General features: G+C 43.1%; 1 protein-coding gene across 3 annotated transcripts in view; it reads right to left on the bottom strand.

Annotated features, from left to right (window-relative positions):
* The window catches only part of LOC141111872 (alpha-1,3-mannosyl-glycoprotein 4-beta-N-acetylglucosaminyltransferase C-like), a 30,200-nt gene that overhangs the window by 12,938 nt on the left and 1,295 nt on the right, over positions 1 to 15,967 (bottom strand). The window contains exons 1-3 of one of the 3 annotated variants that reach the window (XM_073604053.1): positions 11,858 to 12,013; positions 7,915 to 8,066; positions 286 to 429 (exon numbers count right to left, since the gene is read on the bottom strand). In XM_073604053.1, coding sequence (XP_073460154.1) covers positions 286 to 429; positions 7,915 to 8,034 — 264 coding nt within the window. In that variant the 5' untranslated portion in view covers positions 8,035 to 8,066; positions 11,858 to 12,013. Of the gene's footprint in view, positions 1 to 285; positions 430 to 7,914; positions 8,067 to 11,857; positions 12,014 to 15,967 lie in introns of those variants that run through there. The other 2 variants (XM_073604054.1, XM_073604055.1) reach the window with 2 other exon arrangements.

Consider the following 15,967-nt stretch of genomic DNA (forward strand, 5'->3'; position numbering starts at 1 on the left):
ACCTTTCATCCAAATTCTAAATTGCTGCATTTGTCAATTTTAAAAGCCAATGTAAAGGAATAGTAGAGGTAAAAAAAAGCTCTTGTGGATTTAATTTACCTTTTTTTTTTTTTTTTTTTTTGGTTGTGTCCCCTTTAAGGGGGTGTGGCAGGGGGCGTATCCTATGCCTACATACGTTTGCTAGTAGGTGTCCCTCATTCCCATCTCAAAATGTCGGGAGTTATGCCTGAAGTCCCCCGTACTTCTTCTTTTTTTTTTTTTTTCTTTTTAAACCTCTGTACATACAAATGTTTTTATCTGGTCTGGTGACATCGCAGCAGCTTCCTCTTCTTTCTCCGGCGGCAGCGTTGGGTGGCTCTTGTGTAGTTTTGCGTTAGTGGCGTTCAGTCCTTGAGTGCTATGATTCCAGCCTGCCTGATGTTGCGCCCTCTAGTTGGAGTGTAAATAACAGGCTGAGCTCTCAGGAAATGGGTTTAGTGCAAAAAAACAGAATATTATACCCAATTTTTTGGTAAAATATAAAAGACGGGATTGCATCGAGTAAATGGATAACAAACATGTCAAGACTTAAAGGGATTGTAAAGCTTTGTTGTTTTTTTAAATAAAAATAACAAACATGTCATACTTGCCTCCACTGTGCAGTTCGTTTTGCACAGAGTGGCCCCAAACCTCCTCTTCTGGGGTCCCTCAGTAGCACTGGTGGCTCCTCCCACATCCAGTGTTCACGTTGGAGAAGCTCTCCCCTACCATGGACGCCCGTGCGGGCGTCCATGGTAGGGGAGAGCTTCTCCAACGTATCTGTATCCATAAACAGAATATAGGACTTGGCTCCACCCCCACCCCCCAGCACCGCGTCATTGGACTTGATTGACAGCAGCGGGAGCCAATAGCTGCGCTGCTATCAGTCTATCCAATCAGAACACGAGACACCAGCTAGAGCTGGTCTGCTCGTTCCCGGCCGGCGAAGGATCGGGGTCAGGTAAGTAAAACGGGGGCTCGGGGGGGGGGGGGGGGGGGGGGCTGGGCTGCAGCACTACAGAAGGTTTTTCACCTTAATGCATACAGTCAGGTCCATAAATATTGGAACATCGACACAATTTTGATCTTTTTGGCTCTATACACCACCACATTGGATTTGAAATGAAACGAAAAAGATGTTTTTTAACTGCAGACTTTCAGCTTTAATTCGAGGGTATTTACATCCAAATCAGGTGAACGGTGTAGGAATTACAACAGTTTGTATATGTGCCTCCCACTTTTTAAGGGACCAAAAGTAATGGGACAATTGGCTGCTCAGCTGTTCCATGGCCAGGTGTTTGTTATTCTTTCATTATCCCATTTACAAGGAGCAGATAAAAGGTCCAAAGTTCATTTCAAGTGTGCTATTTGCATTTGGAATCTGTTGCTGTCAACTCTCAATATGAGATCCAAAGAGCTGTCACTATCGGTGAAGCAAGCCATCATTAGGCTGAAAAAACTAAACAAACCCATCAGAGAGATAGCAAAAACATTAGGTGTGGCCAAATCAACTGTTTGGAACATCCTTAAAAAGAAAGAATGCACCGGTGAGCTCAGCAACACCAAAAGACCCGGAAGACCACGAAAAACAACTGTGGTGGATGACCAAAGAATTCTTTCCCTGGTGAAGAAAACACCCTTCACAACAGTTGGCCAGATCAAGAACACTCTCCAGGGGGTAGGTGTATGTGTGTCAAAGTCAACAATCAAGAGAAGACTTCACCAGAGTGAATACAGAGGGTTCACCACAAGATGTAAACCATTGGTGAGCCTCAAAAACAGGAAGGCCAGATTAGAGTTTGCCAAACAACATCTAAAAAAGCCTTCACAGTTCTGGAACAACATCCTATGGACAGATGAGACCAAGATCAACTTGTACCAGAGTGATGGGAAGAGAAGAGCATGGAGAAGGAAAGGAACTGCTCATGATCCAAAGCATACCACCTCATCAGTGAAGCATGGTGGTGGTAGTGTCATGGCGTGGGCATGTATGGCTGCCAATGGATCTGGTTCTCTTGTATTTATTGATGATGTGACTGCTGACAAAAGCAGCAGGATGAATTCTGAAGTGTTTCGGGCAATATTATCTGCTCATATTCAGCAAAATGCTTCAGAACTCATTGGACGGCACTCCACAGTGCAGATGGACAATGACCCGAAGCATACTGCGAAAGCAACCAAAGAGTTTTTTGAGGGAAAGAAGTGGAATGTTATGCAATGGCCAAGTCAATCACCTGACCTGAATCCGATTGAGCATGCATTTCACTTGCTGAAGACCAAACTGAAGGGAAAATGCCCCAAGAACAAGCCGGAACTGAAGACAGTTGCAGTAGAGGCCTGGTAGAGCATCACCAGGGATGAAACCCAGCGTCTGGTGATGTCTATGTGTTCCAGACTTCAGGCTGTAATTGACTGCAAAGGATTTGCAACCAAGTATTAAAAGGTGAAAGTTTTGATGGATGATTGTTAATCTGTCCCATTTACTTTTGGTCCCTTAAAAAGTGGGAGGCACATATACAAACTGCTGTAATTCCTACACCGTTCACCTGATCTGGATGTAAATACCCTCAAATTAAAGCTGAAAGTCTGCAGTTAAAGAGCATCTTGTTCATTTCATTTCACATCCATTGTGGTGGTGTATAGAGCCAAAAAGATTAGAATTGTGTTGATGACCCAATATTTATGGACCTGACTGTAGAGTGCAAACCATGAGGGTTTACAACCCCTTTAACCACTTACCTACTAAGCCAATTCTGACACTTCTCTGCTACATGTGTAAATCTGCATTTTTTTTTTTTGCTAAAAAAAACTACTTGGAACCCCTAAACATTATATTTTTATTAAGCAGAGGCCATAGAGAATAAAATGGAGGGTGTTGCAATTTTTTTATGTCACACGGTATTTGTGCAGTGGTTTTTCAAATGCAATTTTAATACTCAAAAACACAATATAATCCCCAATTGTTTGGTAAAATATAAAAGATGATGTCCTGCCATGTAAATAGATACTTAACAAGTCACACTTTAAAATTTCATACACCCGTGGAACGCTGACAAACTCTGGTCCTTACAAATCTACATAGGTGATGCTTTAAAAGCACTAAGTATAAAATTGATGCGCTTTAAATAAATAGTGCACAATATGCTGCTGCGACTAAGCTTAAATCCAGGAATAAAAAATGCATACATATGAATAAAATAGATAAATAATTATGGTGCTAATACATGTGTTAAAATTACCAAAATAAATCTTCAAATTGGTGATGTGACGGTGAATATAAATAAAATAATAATGACACTCTGAATACAATGTCCAGGCAGAGATAAATAGTGGGGGAAAGTAAAAATAATTAAACAGTTCCTTCCCTTAATCCAGATTGATTGACTCACTGGGTTAGATCGTTTGTATCAGGATATTTAGTTTTTCTTGCATCCCACTTTAGCCATAATACTGCTGGTGATTCGGCTCTCGGGATAAAGGTTTTATGCAAAGCAAGCAAAGAAAAAATAGATCATTGTGCAGTGAACTTACTAGATAGTACATAAGCAAAACAGGGACAAGAGATACACTCACAAACTCCCGGTCTATTAGAAGCATTCAAATATGCAGATTGCAGTCAGCCGCTGTGGACGAGGTTTCCCATAGAGAAACAGCTGCTGTTAACCTTCAGGTGTATTGCAGCACTGAACGTCCTAAGCTCCTCCCACGCGTTGCATCACTGACACGTGACTTTTTCAAGGATACAAGGACTTTTTCAAGGATTTCCCCCACTATTTATCTCTGCCTGGACATTGTACTCAGAGTGTCATTATTATTTTATTTATATTCACCGTCACATCACCAATTTGAAGATTTATTTTGGCAATTTTAACACATGTATTAGCACCATAATTATTTATCTATTTTATTCACATGTATGCATTTTTTATTCCTGGATTTAAGCTTAGTTGCAGCAGCATATTGTGCACTATTTATTTAAAGCGCATCAATTTTATACTTAGTACTATTTGTTTGGTTATCTGATCACCCTATATTGATAGCAGCTTTAATTTACTGATTTTATCATAGCACTAACTATATTGGTATATATATATTTTTAAGCACAATTTATTTATATCACACATATCTATCTACATCAGCGCTTGGTTTTTATTCATTTTTTTGATGCTTTAAAAGCCTTTACAGGTTACCAGTTTAGAGTTACACAGGGGGTTCAGTGCTAGAATTATTGCTCTCGCGCTGACGTTTGTGATGATACCTCACATGTGTGGTGCAAACAGTTTGTCGCTTTCGTACAAGCACGGGAGGACTGGGGTGCTTCAAATTTTTTTTTTTTTTCCCCCCCCATTTTTAAAATTTATTTTATTTGAATTTTTAATTTTTTTTTAACCCCTTGGAGCCGGCAGCTGCTGGCTCCTTAAAGCGGAGCGCCGCCGAAAATTTTTTTTTTAAAAGTCAGCAGCTACAAATACTGCAGCTGCTGACTTTTAAAACATGGACACTTACCTGTCCAGGGCGCCCGCGATGTCGGCACCTGAGGCCGAACCGTCTCTCCGTCCTCGGGTGCTGCCGCCTCCATCTTCGGTAAGGGAATCAGGAAGTGAAGCCGTGCGGCTTCACTTCCCGGTTCCCTACTGCGCATGCGCGAGTCGCGCAGCGCAATACGGATGGTCCCTGCTGCCTCTGGGACCCGTGTGTTTCCCAGCAGGCAGCGGGGAGGGAGCAGGAAGTGGCGTAAATAACCGCAGATTCTGCGGCTATCTATGCCGGAAGTGAGTACAGATACCTGTAATATACAGGTATCTGTACTCCCCTCCCCCCTGAAAGGTGCCAACTGTGTCACCGGAGGGGGGGAGGAATCTGATGAGTGGAAGTTCCACTTTTGGGTGGAACTTCACTTTAAGGGGTTTCACATGCTGGGAGGCGGGGCTTATGGTCATGTGACCACCATGATTGGCTGTCATGGTCGTCACATGATCGTAAAGCTCCCAATCACTGCTTGCTTTTCTGTTTCCGTTAGCTGCCGGTAACTCTGCCGGAAGGGCACAGGGCACGCACTCTCAGCACAGTGCTATTTACACAAATTCACGCAAAAAAAAAAAAGCCAAAGTCCGGCTGCCAAGAGGCCGCATATTTGCGTGTGGACGTTGCCAAGGAGTTGATTACTTTTATTGCTATCACAAGGGTTGAACAATATCCCTAATAGCATGAGCAGTGACAGGTCCTCTTTACTTAGACATCTGGGGTCTACTAGACCCCAGATCTCTTCTCTGCCCTTTTAAAGCATCAGATTAAACCGGTAATGGCTTGTTTTACATCTGAGCAAAACCGGAAGTGACAAACTCGGGGAAGTTCCGGTCCTCGCTCATCTCCATGGTAAGCCAGCAGGAACCACCGGCTTCAGTCCCGGGTGGGAGAGCCCAGAAAAGGGGGGACGACCCCCGTTCCCCCACATGTAAAGGCAATTCAGCAGCTAGTTAGCCACTTGGATTGCTTTTACTTTATTCTGCATCACTGGCGGAAAAAAAAAGATAACGGTGTCATATGCCCCTATAACCACTTCAACCCAAAGACTTACTAAAATGAGCGGGAAGTAAATTGTGCATACCCGTGAAACTGCAAAAGAAAAAAAACAAAAAAAAAAAAACGATACCGAAAATTTCCCATAGGTAAATCTTTAGGAGCCTCTACAGCAGTGATGGAGAACCTTGGCACCCTAGATGTTTTGAAACTACATTATAGACATGTGCAATTCGTTTAGTGCCAAATTAGTTTTTTAACTAATTTTGACAAATTCGTTATTTACGAAATTTCCAAATTTTTCAATTTCCGAAATTACAAACTACGAATTTCCGAAATTACGAATTTCCGAAATTACGAATTTCCGAAATTACGAATTTCCGAAATTACGAATTTCCGAAATTACGAATTTCCGAAATTACGAATTTCCGAATTTTCCAATTTTCGAATTTTCCAATTTCCGAAATTAAGAATTTACGAATGTTGAATTTCCAAATTTACGAAATTAGGAATTTATGAATGTTGAATTTCTGAATTTTCTAATTTCCGAATTTCCGGAAATTCAAAAAAATTCGAACATTCGAAATTTCATAAATTTAAAAATTCTAAAATTTGGAAATTTGAAAATCCAACAATAAGAATGAAAATCTGAAAATTCGAAAATCTGAAATAACTAACTAACTAATAATAAATATTAAATTATAGGTATTGGAATTTCCTTTCAAATTTGGCTGTTTGTGAACGTAACGAGTACGAATTTATCCGAAGTTACGAATTATCTGAAATAACGAATGCCGCATCTAAACGAATGGAACATAACGATCTAATAATAAATAACAGTAATAATAATAAAACCTTATTATTATTTATTATTAATTTGTTCCATTTGTTTAGATGCGGCATTCGTTATTTCGGATAATTCGTAACTTTAGATAAATTTGTATTCGTTACGTTCACAAACAGACAAATTTGAAAGGAAATTCCAATACTTATAATATAATAGTTATCATTTCGAATTTTACTGACTTTCTTTCTTTTTTTCAGATTTTTCGGATTTTTTAATTTTTGAATTTCCGAAAATTCGGAAATTTGAAAATTTGAAAATCCGAATTCCAAATTTTTGAATTTCTGGAAAAAGCAAAAAAACGAATGAAATGAACACATTTTTTTGTCATGATGCTCATGCACTCATGCCATGTAGTTGAGCATCAGGGGGGAAATGTAGTTCCAAAACATCTGGGGTGCCAAGGTTCACCATCGCTGCTCTACAGCATAGGTGTCCAACCTGTAGCCCTCAAGCTGCTGCAGAACTACGGGACTCATGAAGGCATTGCAAGGAAAGACCTATGAGGCATTACAAGGAAAGTCCCATGAGGCATTGCAAGGCTGACCATTGCAAGCATGACTCGCGAAGGCATGGTGGGACTTGTAGTTCGCAACAGCTGGAAGGATGCTGGTTGGACACCTATGCTCTCCCGGTTACCAGCTTAGAGTTAACCATGAGTGCTAGAATTATTGCTCTCACTCTGATGTCTGCAACGATACCTCACGTGTGTGACGTTTTACATATATGTTCACATGTTGCACTTTTTATATGGGGTTTGTAGGGGGGTGCTTTAAAAAAAAAAAAAAAAAAATTGTAATTATTTTTATTTATTATTTAATTTTATATTCTATCAATCTTCTTCTTTTTTTAAACTTTAATGCTATCCCAAGGGGGGCTAACGAGTCCCCTATGTGATAGTATGGGCAGGTGACAGATCCTCTTCATGGAGATATTGGGGGGCTATTAAACCCCCCCAGTGTCTCACCCACCTTCCAATGCAGCTATTCAAGCACAGATTGTGCTTAAATAGCTGCATCCTCGGCTACACTAGCCAAAGAACGACATCTGTGACCGCAGAGGTGGCGTAATGCAGGTCGCTTCCAGGGTCATAAGATGAAGAAGGGATTGGGGAATGGATGTTCCCTTCGTTCCTTCTGCTATTACTGTATGAACAGGAGAGTCTGGGAACCACTGGAGGTACTGCCAGTAGGGGGCACACTTTGAGAGACTTTGAGATAAAAGTGATCTTCAAAGCAGCTTCCTCTTTTTCCAGCGGCATTGTTGGGTGGCCATCGTGTGGAGTTTTGCATTAATGATCCTCAGTGTTGAAGTGCTATGAACCCGCGCCTGCTTGATCATGCGACCCCCTAGGGGACATGTAAAAGACAGGCTGAGCTCAGAGGAAATGGGCAGAAAAGGACTGCCAATGCTTGGCCAAGGAGAAGTTTTTTTTTTTTTTTTTTGTTTTTTTTTTTTACATGAGGGGGAACTTACAAAAAACAAAACAAAAAAAACTGAAGTTGTACTGATGTGATTTACAGCTCAGTTACCTGCAGGTAGGGATCGGAGGGATCGGGGCAGATATGTTCAGGAGGAAGTTTGGTTACCAGGATGACGCAAACTGCCAAACATGCCGCACACATAAATTTCCACAGGTTGAATCTCCTCATCTTCCGGATTCACTCTCTGCTGCTTCTCTTATCTAAAGGAGAGAAAAAACAACTGTGATCCACGACCTCCAACACCATCAAATATTAAACCTAAAGTACTACACTGTTCTAGGACTGAAATCAGTTTTAAATGGCCACAGTTCTTCCTTTGAAGCTGAACTCCACACAAACAAATAATCAGAGATAAGACTTTTATAAAAAGGAGTTATATGACTGATGAGCTCATCTCTCTGTCACTCTGCTCTCTCCTTGATCGCCTACTGACACCATTCACTTCTCTAGTGACACCGTCCACTACCCTGCCCTACTGTCGCTGTACCCTGCCCTACTGTCGCTGTACCCTGCCCTACTGTCGCTGTACCCTGCCCTACTGTCGCTGTACCCTGCCCTACTGTCGCTGTACCCTGCCCTACCATCGCTGTACCCTGCCCTACCGTCGCTGTGCACTGCCCTACCGTCTCTGTACCCTGCCCTACCGTCGCTGTACCCTGCCCTACCGTCGCTGTACCCTGCCCTACCGTCGCTGTGCACTGCCCTATTGTCGCTGTACCCTGCCCTACTGTCGCTGTGCACTGCCCTACTGTCGCTGTGCACTGCCCTACTGTCACTGTGCACTGCCCTACCGTCGCTGTGCACTGCCCTACCGTCGCTGTACCCTGCCCTACTGTCGCTGTGCATTGCCCTACTGTCGCTGTGGACTGCCCTACTGTCGCTGTACCCTGCCCTACTGTCACTATACCCTGCCCTACTGTAGCTGTGCACTGCCCTACTGTCGCTGTGCACTGCTCTATTGTCGCTGTACCCTGCCCTTCTGTCGCTGTGCACTGCCCTACTGTTGCTGTACCCTGCCCTACTGTCACTGTGCACTGCCCTACTGTCACTGTGCACTGCCCTACTGTCACTGTACCCTGCCCTACTGTCGCTGTACCCTGCCCTACTGTCGCTGTGCACTGCCCTACTGTCGCTGTGCACTGCCCTACTGTCGCTGTACCCTGCCCTACTGTCGCTGTACCCTGCCCTACGGTCGCTGTGCACTGCCCTACTGTCGCTGTGCACTGCCCTACTGTCGCTGTGCACTGCCCTACTGTCGCTGTGCACTGCCCTACTGTCGCTGTGCCCTGCCCTACCGTCGCTGTACCCTGCCCTACCGTCGCTGTACCCTGCCCTACCGTCGCTGTACCCTGCCCTACCGTCGCTGTACCCTGCCCTACCGTCGCTGTACCCTGCCCTACCGTCGCTGTACCCTGCCCTACCGTCGCTGTACCCTGCCCTACCGTCGCTGTACCCTGCCCTACCGTCGCTGTACCCTGCCCTACTGTCGCTGTGCGCTGCCCTACTGATGCCTTCTACTGCCCTACTAACACCATCAACTGCTCTACTGACACCATCCACTGACCTATTGACACCGTCCTCTGCCCTACTGTCACAGTCCATTGCAGTCCTCTGCCCTACTATTTAGTTAGGCCTTACTAGTTAATTTCTTTAAAAAAAAAAAACAGGGAACCGAACCATGGAGATCTTAGATCTTTCATCTAGTTCAGGTAGATCTCCACCTTTCAAAGGTTGTCTACCCCTGAGCTTTATTCATACCATACCTGTGAATCCCTGTGCAAACTGTAAATCCCTGTATTAGGCACTACTACTACTACTACAGTGTTCGGTGACATCTCCACCTTGTTCAAAATCAAAAGCACCTCTGATAACATGCCTTTCCTGGGGAAAATGCTGCAACTGAGTCCCTTCACTGCTGCCTACAGCAGAACACCTAGGAGTTTGGACCCTTAAACCAACCCAGGACTATGTCTATGTATCCTTTAAAGTATACAATGCCTTAAAAAGTATTCATACCCCTTGAAATTTTCCACATTTTGTCACGTTACAACCAAAAAATTTTAATGTATTTTATTGGGGTTTTATGTGATAGACCAACACAAAGTGGCACATAATTGTGAAGTGGAAGGAAAATGATAAATGGTTTTCAATTTTTTTTACAAAAAATTATCTGAAAAGTGTGAGGTGCATTTGTATTCAGCCCCCCAACTAAAATCCAGTGGAACCATTTGCCTTCAGAAGTCACCTAATTAGTAAATGGAGTCCACCTGTGTGTAATTTAATCTCAGTATAAATACAGTTGTTCTGTGAAGCCCTCAGAGGTTTGTTAGAGAACCTTAGTGAACAAACAGCGTCATGAAGACCAAGGAACACACCAGACAGGTCAGGGATAAAGTTGTGGAGAAGTTTAAAGCAGGGTTGGGTTATAAAAAAAAATCTCCCAAGCTTTGAACATCTCACAGAGCACAGAGTGTGGTGTACATTTGTATGGCGCCCCCTTTACTCTGATACCCCTAACTAAAATCTAGTGGAACCAATTGCATTCAGAAGTCATCAAATTAGTAAAAAGAGAACATCTGTGTGTAATTTACTTTCAGTATATCTGTGACACCCTCAGAGGTTTGTTAGAGAACCTTGGTGAACGAACTTCATCAGGAACACACCAGACAGGTCACGGATAAAGTTGTGGAGAAGTATAAAGCAGGGCCAGGTTATAAAAAAAAAATATCCCAAGCTTTGAACATCTCACGGAGCTCTGTTCAATCCATCATCGGAAAATGGAAAGAGTATGGCACAACCGCAAACCTACCAAGACATGACCGTCCACCTAAACTGACCGGCCGGGCAAGGAGAACATTTATCAGAGAAGCATTCATCAGAGAACCCATGGTAACTCTGGAAGAGCTGCAGAGATCCACAGCTCAGGTGGGAGAATCTGTCCACAGGACAACTATTAGTCGTGTTCTCCACAAATCTGACCTTTATGGAAGAGTGACAAGAAGAAAGACATTGTTGAAAGAAAGCCATAAGAAGTCCCGATTGCAGTTTGTGAGAAGCCATGTGGGGGACACAGCAAACATGTGGAAGAAGGTGCTCTGGTCAGATGAGACCAAAATTGAACTTTTTGGCATAAAAGCAGTGTTGTGGCGGAAAACTAACACTGCACATCACCCTGAACACACCATCCCCACCGTGAAACATGGTGGTGGCAGCATCATGCTGTGGGGATACTTTTCTTCAGCAGGGACAGGGAAGCTGGTCAGAGTTGATGGGAAGATGGATGGAGCCAAATACAGGACAATCTTAGAAGAAAACCTGTTACAGTCTGCAAAAGACTTGAGACTGGGGCGGAGGTTCACCTTCCAGCAGGACAACGACCCAAAACATACAGCCAGAGCTACAATGGAATGGTTTAGATCAAAGCATATTCATGTGTTAGAATGGACCAGTCACAGTCCAGACTTGAATCCAATTGAGAATCTGTGGCAAGACTTGAAAATTGCTGTTCACAGACGCTCTCCATCCAATCTGACAGAGCTTGAGATATTTTGCAGAGAAGAATGGACAAAAATGTCAAAGTATTGACTCTGGGGGGCGCCATACAAATGTACCCCACACTTTTTGCATATTTATTTGTAAAACATTTTGAAAACCATTTATCATTTTCCTTCCACTTCACAATTATGTGCCACTTTGTGTTGATCTATCACATAAAATCCCAATAAAATAAATTTACGTTTTTTTGGTCGTAACATAACAAAATGTGGAAAATTTCAAGGGGTATGAATACTTTTCAAGGCACTGTACCTAAAAGCAATATGGACAGGTGTTCTAACCCTCCCTGTACTATCCAAAAGGGGAAAAAGTTTTACCTTTTAGTTATACTTTAACATAGCACAGCAGCATCCAGGATTATAAATGTAGATGTTTCTTTATATCGTTACACAGCCCACTAGCAGGACTTCTGCCCATTTATCATTCAAAAACTCACCTCATCGAATGTCACCTGAACATCGCGCAGTCGCCTCGTATCTCAAACTGACTGGGAAAGTTTTTGATAGCCGTACTTATGCCTTTACTTTCCGGTGGATAAGAAATGCAATTTCCTTTTAGTCACATGGCCCCAGGTAGTTCCACTATTCAGTATTTCATAATTAATGAATGGCGATGACTTGGGAGGTTTCGCTTATTTCACAAGAATACGCCTATGATTGTGAAATGTGTTTGCTTATATACAGGGGGTAAAATAAGTACTGAACAGCATATTTCTAGGTAAATATGTTTCTAAAGGTGCTATTGACATGACATTTTCACCACATGTCGGTAACAACCCGTGCAATCCATACATACAAAGACACCAAAAAAAACAAATAAGTTCAGAAATGAAGTTCTGTGTAATAAAATGGAATGACACAGGGAAAAAGTATTGAACACAAGAAGAAAGGGAGGTGCAAAAAAAGGAATGGAAAGCCAAGACACCAGCTGAAATCTATCAGTAATAAGAAAGCAATCCTGCCCCTTGTCAGTACAAATTAGTATCAGCTGGTTCAGTCTCAACTGATGGCCTATAAAAAGGTGTCACACAAGAAACCTCTCCTGATGGGTAAAAGCAAAGAGCTCTCTCAAGACCTTCACAACCTTATTTTTGCAAAACATACTGATGGCACTGGTTACAGAAGGATTTCTAAACTTCTGAATGTTCCAGTGAGCGCTGTTGGGGCCATAATCCAGAATTGGAAAAATTCACCATAAACTGGCCACGACCAGGTGCTCCTCGCAAGATTTCTGACAGAGGAGTGAAAAGAATTATCAGAAGAGTTGTCCAGGAGCCAAGGACAACTTGTAGAGAGCTTCAGAAAGACCTGGAATTATCAGGTACAATTGTTTCAAAGAAAACAATAAGTAATGGACTCACCCGCCATGGCCTGTATGCACGCTCACCACACAAGACTCCATTGCTGAAGAAAAAGCATGTTGAAGCTCATTTAAAGTCTGCTGCACAACGTTTAGACAAGCCTGTGATATACGGGGAGAATATAGTCTGGTCAGAGGAGACCAAAATTGAACTCTTTCGATGCCTTAATACACACCATGTTTGGAGGTCAAATGGCCCATCACCCCAAAAACACCCCCCATACCAACAGTGAGGTTTGGAGGTGAGAACATCATCATGGGGGCGGGGCTGTTTTTCAGCATACGGTACTGGCAATCTTCATATTGAAGGAAGGATGAATGGAAAAATATATAGTTCTTGATAAAAATCCGTTGCCATCTACCAGGATGATGAAGATGAAACGAGGGCGGACATTTCAGCAAGACAATCATCCCAAACACAAAGCCAAGGAAACTCTCAGTTGGTTTCAAAGACAGAAAATAAAGCTGCTAGAATGGTCCAGCCAATCACCTGACTTGAATCCAATAGAAAATCTATGGAAAGAACTAAAGGTCAGAGTTCATAGAAGAGGCCCACAGAACCTTCAAGATTTGAAGACTGTGTGGAAGAATGGGCCAAAATCACACCTGAGCAACGCATGCGACTAGTTTCTCCATACAGGAGGCGTCTTGAAGTTGTCATTACCAATCAAAGGATTTTGTACAAAGTATTAAATACATTTCAGTTGGCATGTTCATATTTTCCCTGTGTCATTCCAATTTAATACAAAGAACTTCGTCTCTGAACTCCTTTGTTTTGGTTTCTTTGTATGGATTCTGCCAGCATGAGTTATTTGTGGCACATATGTTTACTTAAACCGGAACTTTAGTCTTTTTTTTTTTATCTTTTCTTCTGCCCTCGTTATTGTTTTAACTTTGGATAGTAAAACATTTTTTTTCTGCCAGTAAATCCCTTATACAGCTCACTTCCTGTTTGTCTGGTCAGTCTAGGCTTATGACATCATGCATCTCTCGCTCTCTCTCTCTCTCTCTCTCTCTTTCTCTCTCTTTCTCTCTCTTTCTCTCTCTTTTTCTCTCTTTTTCTCTCTCTCTCGTCATAAGAGGGCCAATGAGAGCTGCAAAGCTGGAGTTCTGTGTAAATCCAGGAAGTGAACAGGCAGCAGCTTCAGCTGCCCACAGTTAAAATGGTTGCAGTCAGACTCAGTGGAGGGAGATTTCTGCAGCATATCTGGCAAGTACAGAATCACAGTATATATAAAATACCGTATATACTCGAGTATAAGCCAAATTTTTCAGCACATTTTGTATGCTGAAAAAGCCCCCCCCATGGCTTATACTCGACTGAGGGTCTCGAGTGAGGGTGCAGCCTCACTGTGCCCATCTCAGCTGTACCTTTGACAAATAAAACAGTGGGTGTCTCCCGCTGTGTCATGCAGTCTGTTCGGCGGCCGTCCATTGTAACAAAGCCCCGCCTCCTCCTCGTCCGTTATAGACGAAACACTGATACAATGCTGAGAAACTGTATCAATGTTCCGTCTATCACGGACGAGGTGGAGGCGGGGCTTTGTTACATTGGATGGCCGCACAACAGACTGCATGACACAGCGGGAGACATCCGCTGTTTTGGTTATCAAAGGTACAGCTGCATTGTGCCCATCTGCACAGTGAGGCTGCAAATGGGCACAGTGAGGCTGCAGATGGGCACTGATGATACAGGTGGGCACAGTGAGGCTGCAGATGTGCACAATGAGGCTGCAGATGGGCACTGATGATACAGATGGGCACAGTGAGGCTGCAAATGGGCACAGTGAGGCTGCAGATGGGCATTGTTTACCCAATAGCTGCTGCATTTCCCACCCTAGGCTTATACTCGAGTCAATAAGTTTTCCTAGTTTTTTGTGGTAAAATGAGGTGCCTCTGCTTATATTCGGGTCGGCTTATACTTGAGTATATAGGGTAATATGCAAAGTGATTGGAGGGAAGCTTCAGAATGGCAAAGATGTTTTTATTACAAATTATGTGAACAGACTGCAGTTCCTCTTTAATGACTAAAATAGTGTAGTGCTACCCAAAACTGCTAAATCTGGTGCTCAAATCAAAATTACTGTCACAAAACTTGTACATGTGACAGAGGAAGATATGATAAAAGTCCGAACACATCATATAATTAGGTCAATAAAGAAATAGTCCAGCAAAAATCTTCAATCATGAATGGTGCCAACAATCGTCTGTGAACGTGTTGCCCCTGTTTCACAAAACACATGATGTGCGCTCCACCCCGTGGTACGCGAGTCCGCTCACCTCTGTACTGGACCTCAGAGGTCAAAAAAAGCTTTTCCAAAATGTTTACATCATTCCAATCTTCCTTCAGCCATAGCCACCAACATCCTCTGCAAGCCACAGCATGGCATAAGAATGGCATAAAATGACAAAAAGCAACCAATAGTGCTCACTGTATAAACTTTTTAGTCAAACCAAGGGGATAAAAACACTCACATAAAAAAAACCCCGCACTGCCTCTTCTCATTGGCTGAGACAGCAGTGGACACCCATCGGCTCCCACTGCTGTCAATCACAGCCAGTGAGCCAATAAGGAGAGAGTGGGGGGGGGGACAAGCCTAAGCCGCGTCTCTATGTGTCTTATGGATGCATAGAGCAGCAGGTGGGGAGCGAGCATGCTAGGGTTGCCACTTTCCTTTAGGTCACACCCGAACACTTTTTAGCACAGCAATTTTTTTTTATAGTATAAACTATACATATATTTTGCTATTAAATAACATTCCTAATCATATGAAGTTAATAACAAGAGTCCCCCTTTTACGTCAGAGTCCAAGAGCTCCCCTTTTACATCTGAACTCGCAGAATTCCCTTTCACTGTAAGGGGGGACTCTGCAGACTCTGATGTAAGGGAGAACTCTGGGGACTGTGACATGAGGGATGCTCTGGGAACCCTGATCTAAGGGGGAACACTGAGAACTCTGATGTACGGAGAGGACTCTGATTAAAGGGGGAACACTGTGGCTTCTGGTGTAAAGGGGAACTCTGATGTAAGGGGTGCTCCGAGAACCCTGATTTACCTTAGTGTACTCACTCAGAGGCAGGAGAGAGAAGGGGGGAGACTTCAGTCACAGACAGGGATGGATGGTGAGCTCACTCACCCCTTGGCAGTCAGCACCTCTCATCCAGATGTATCTGAGGCCGCTGGACT

Source organism: Aquarana catesbeiana, linkage group LG11 (assembly GCF_042186555.1).
Source record: "Aquarana catesbeiana isolate 2022-GZ linkage group LG11, ASM4218655v1, whole genome shotgun sequence".
In the NCBI taxonomy this organism is placed as follows: domain Eukaryota; kingdom Metazoa; phylum Chordata; class Amphibia; order Anura; family Ranidae; genus Aquarana; species Aquarana catesbeiana.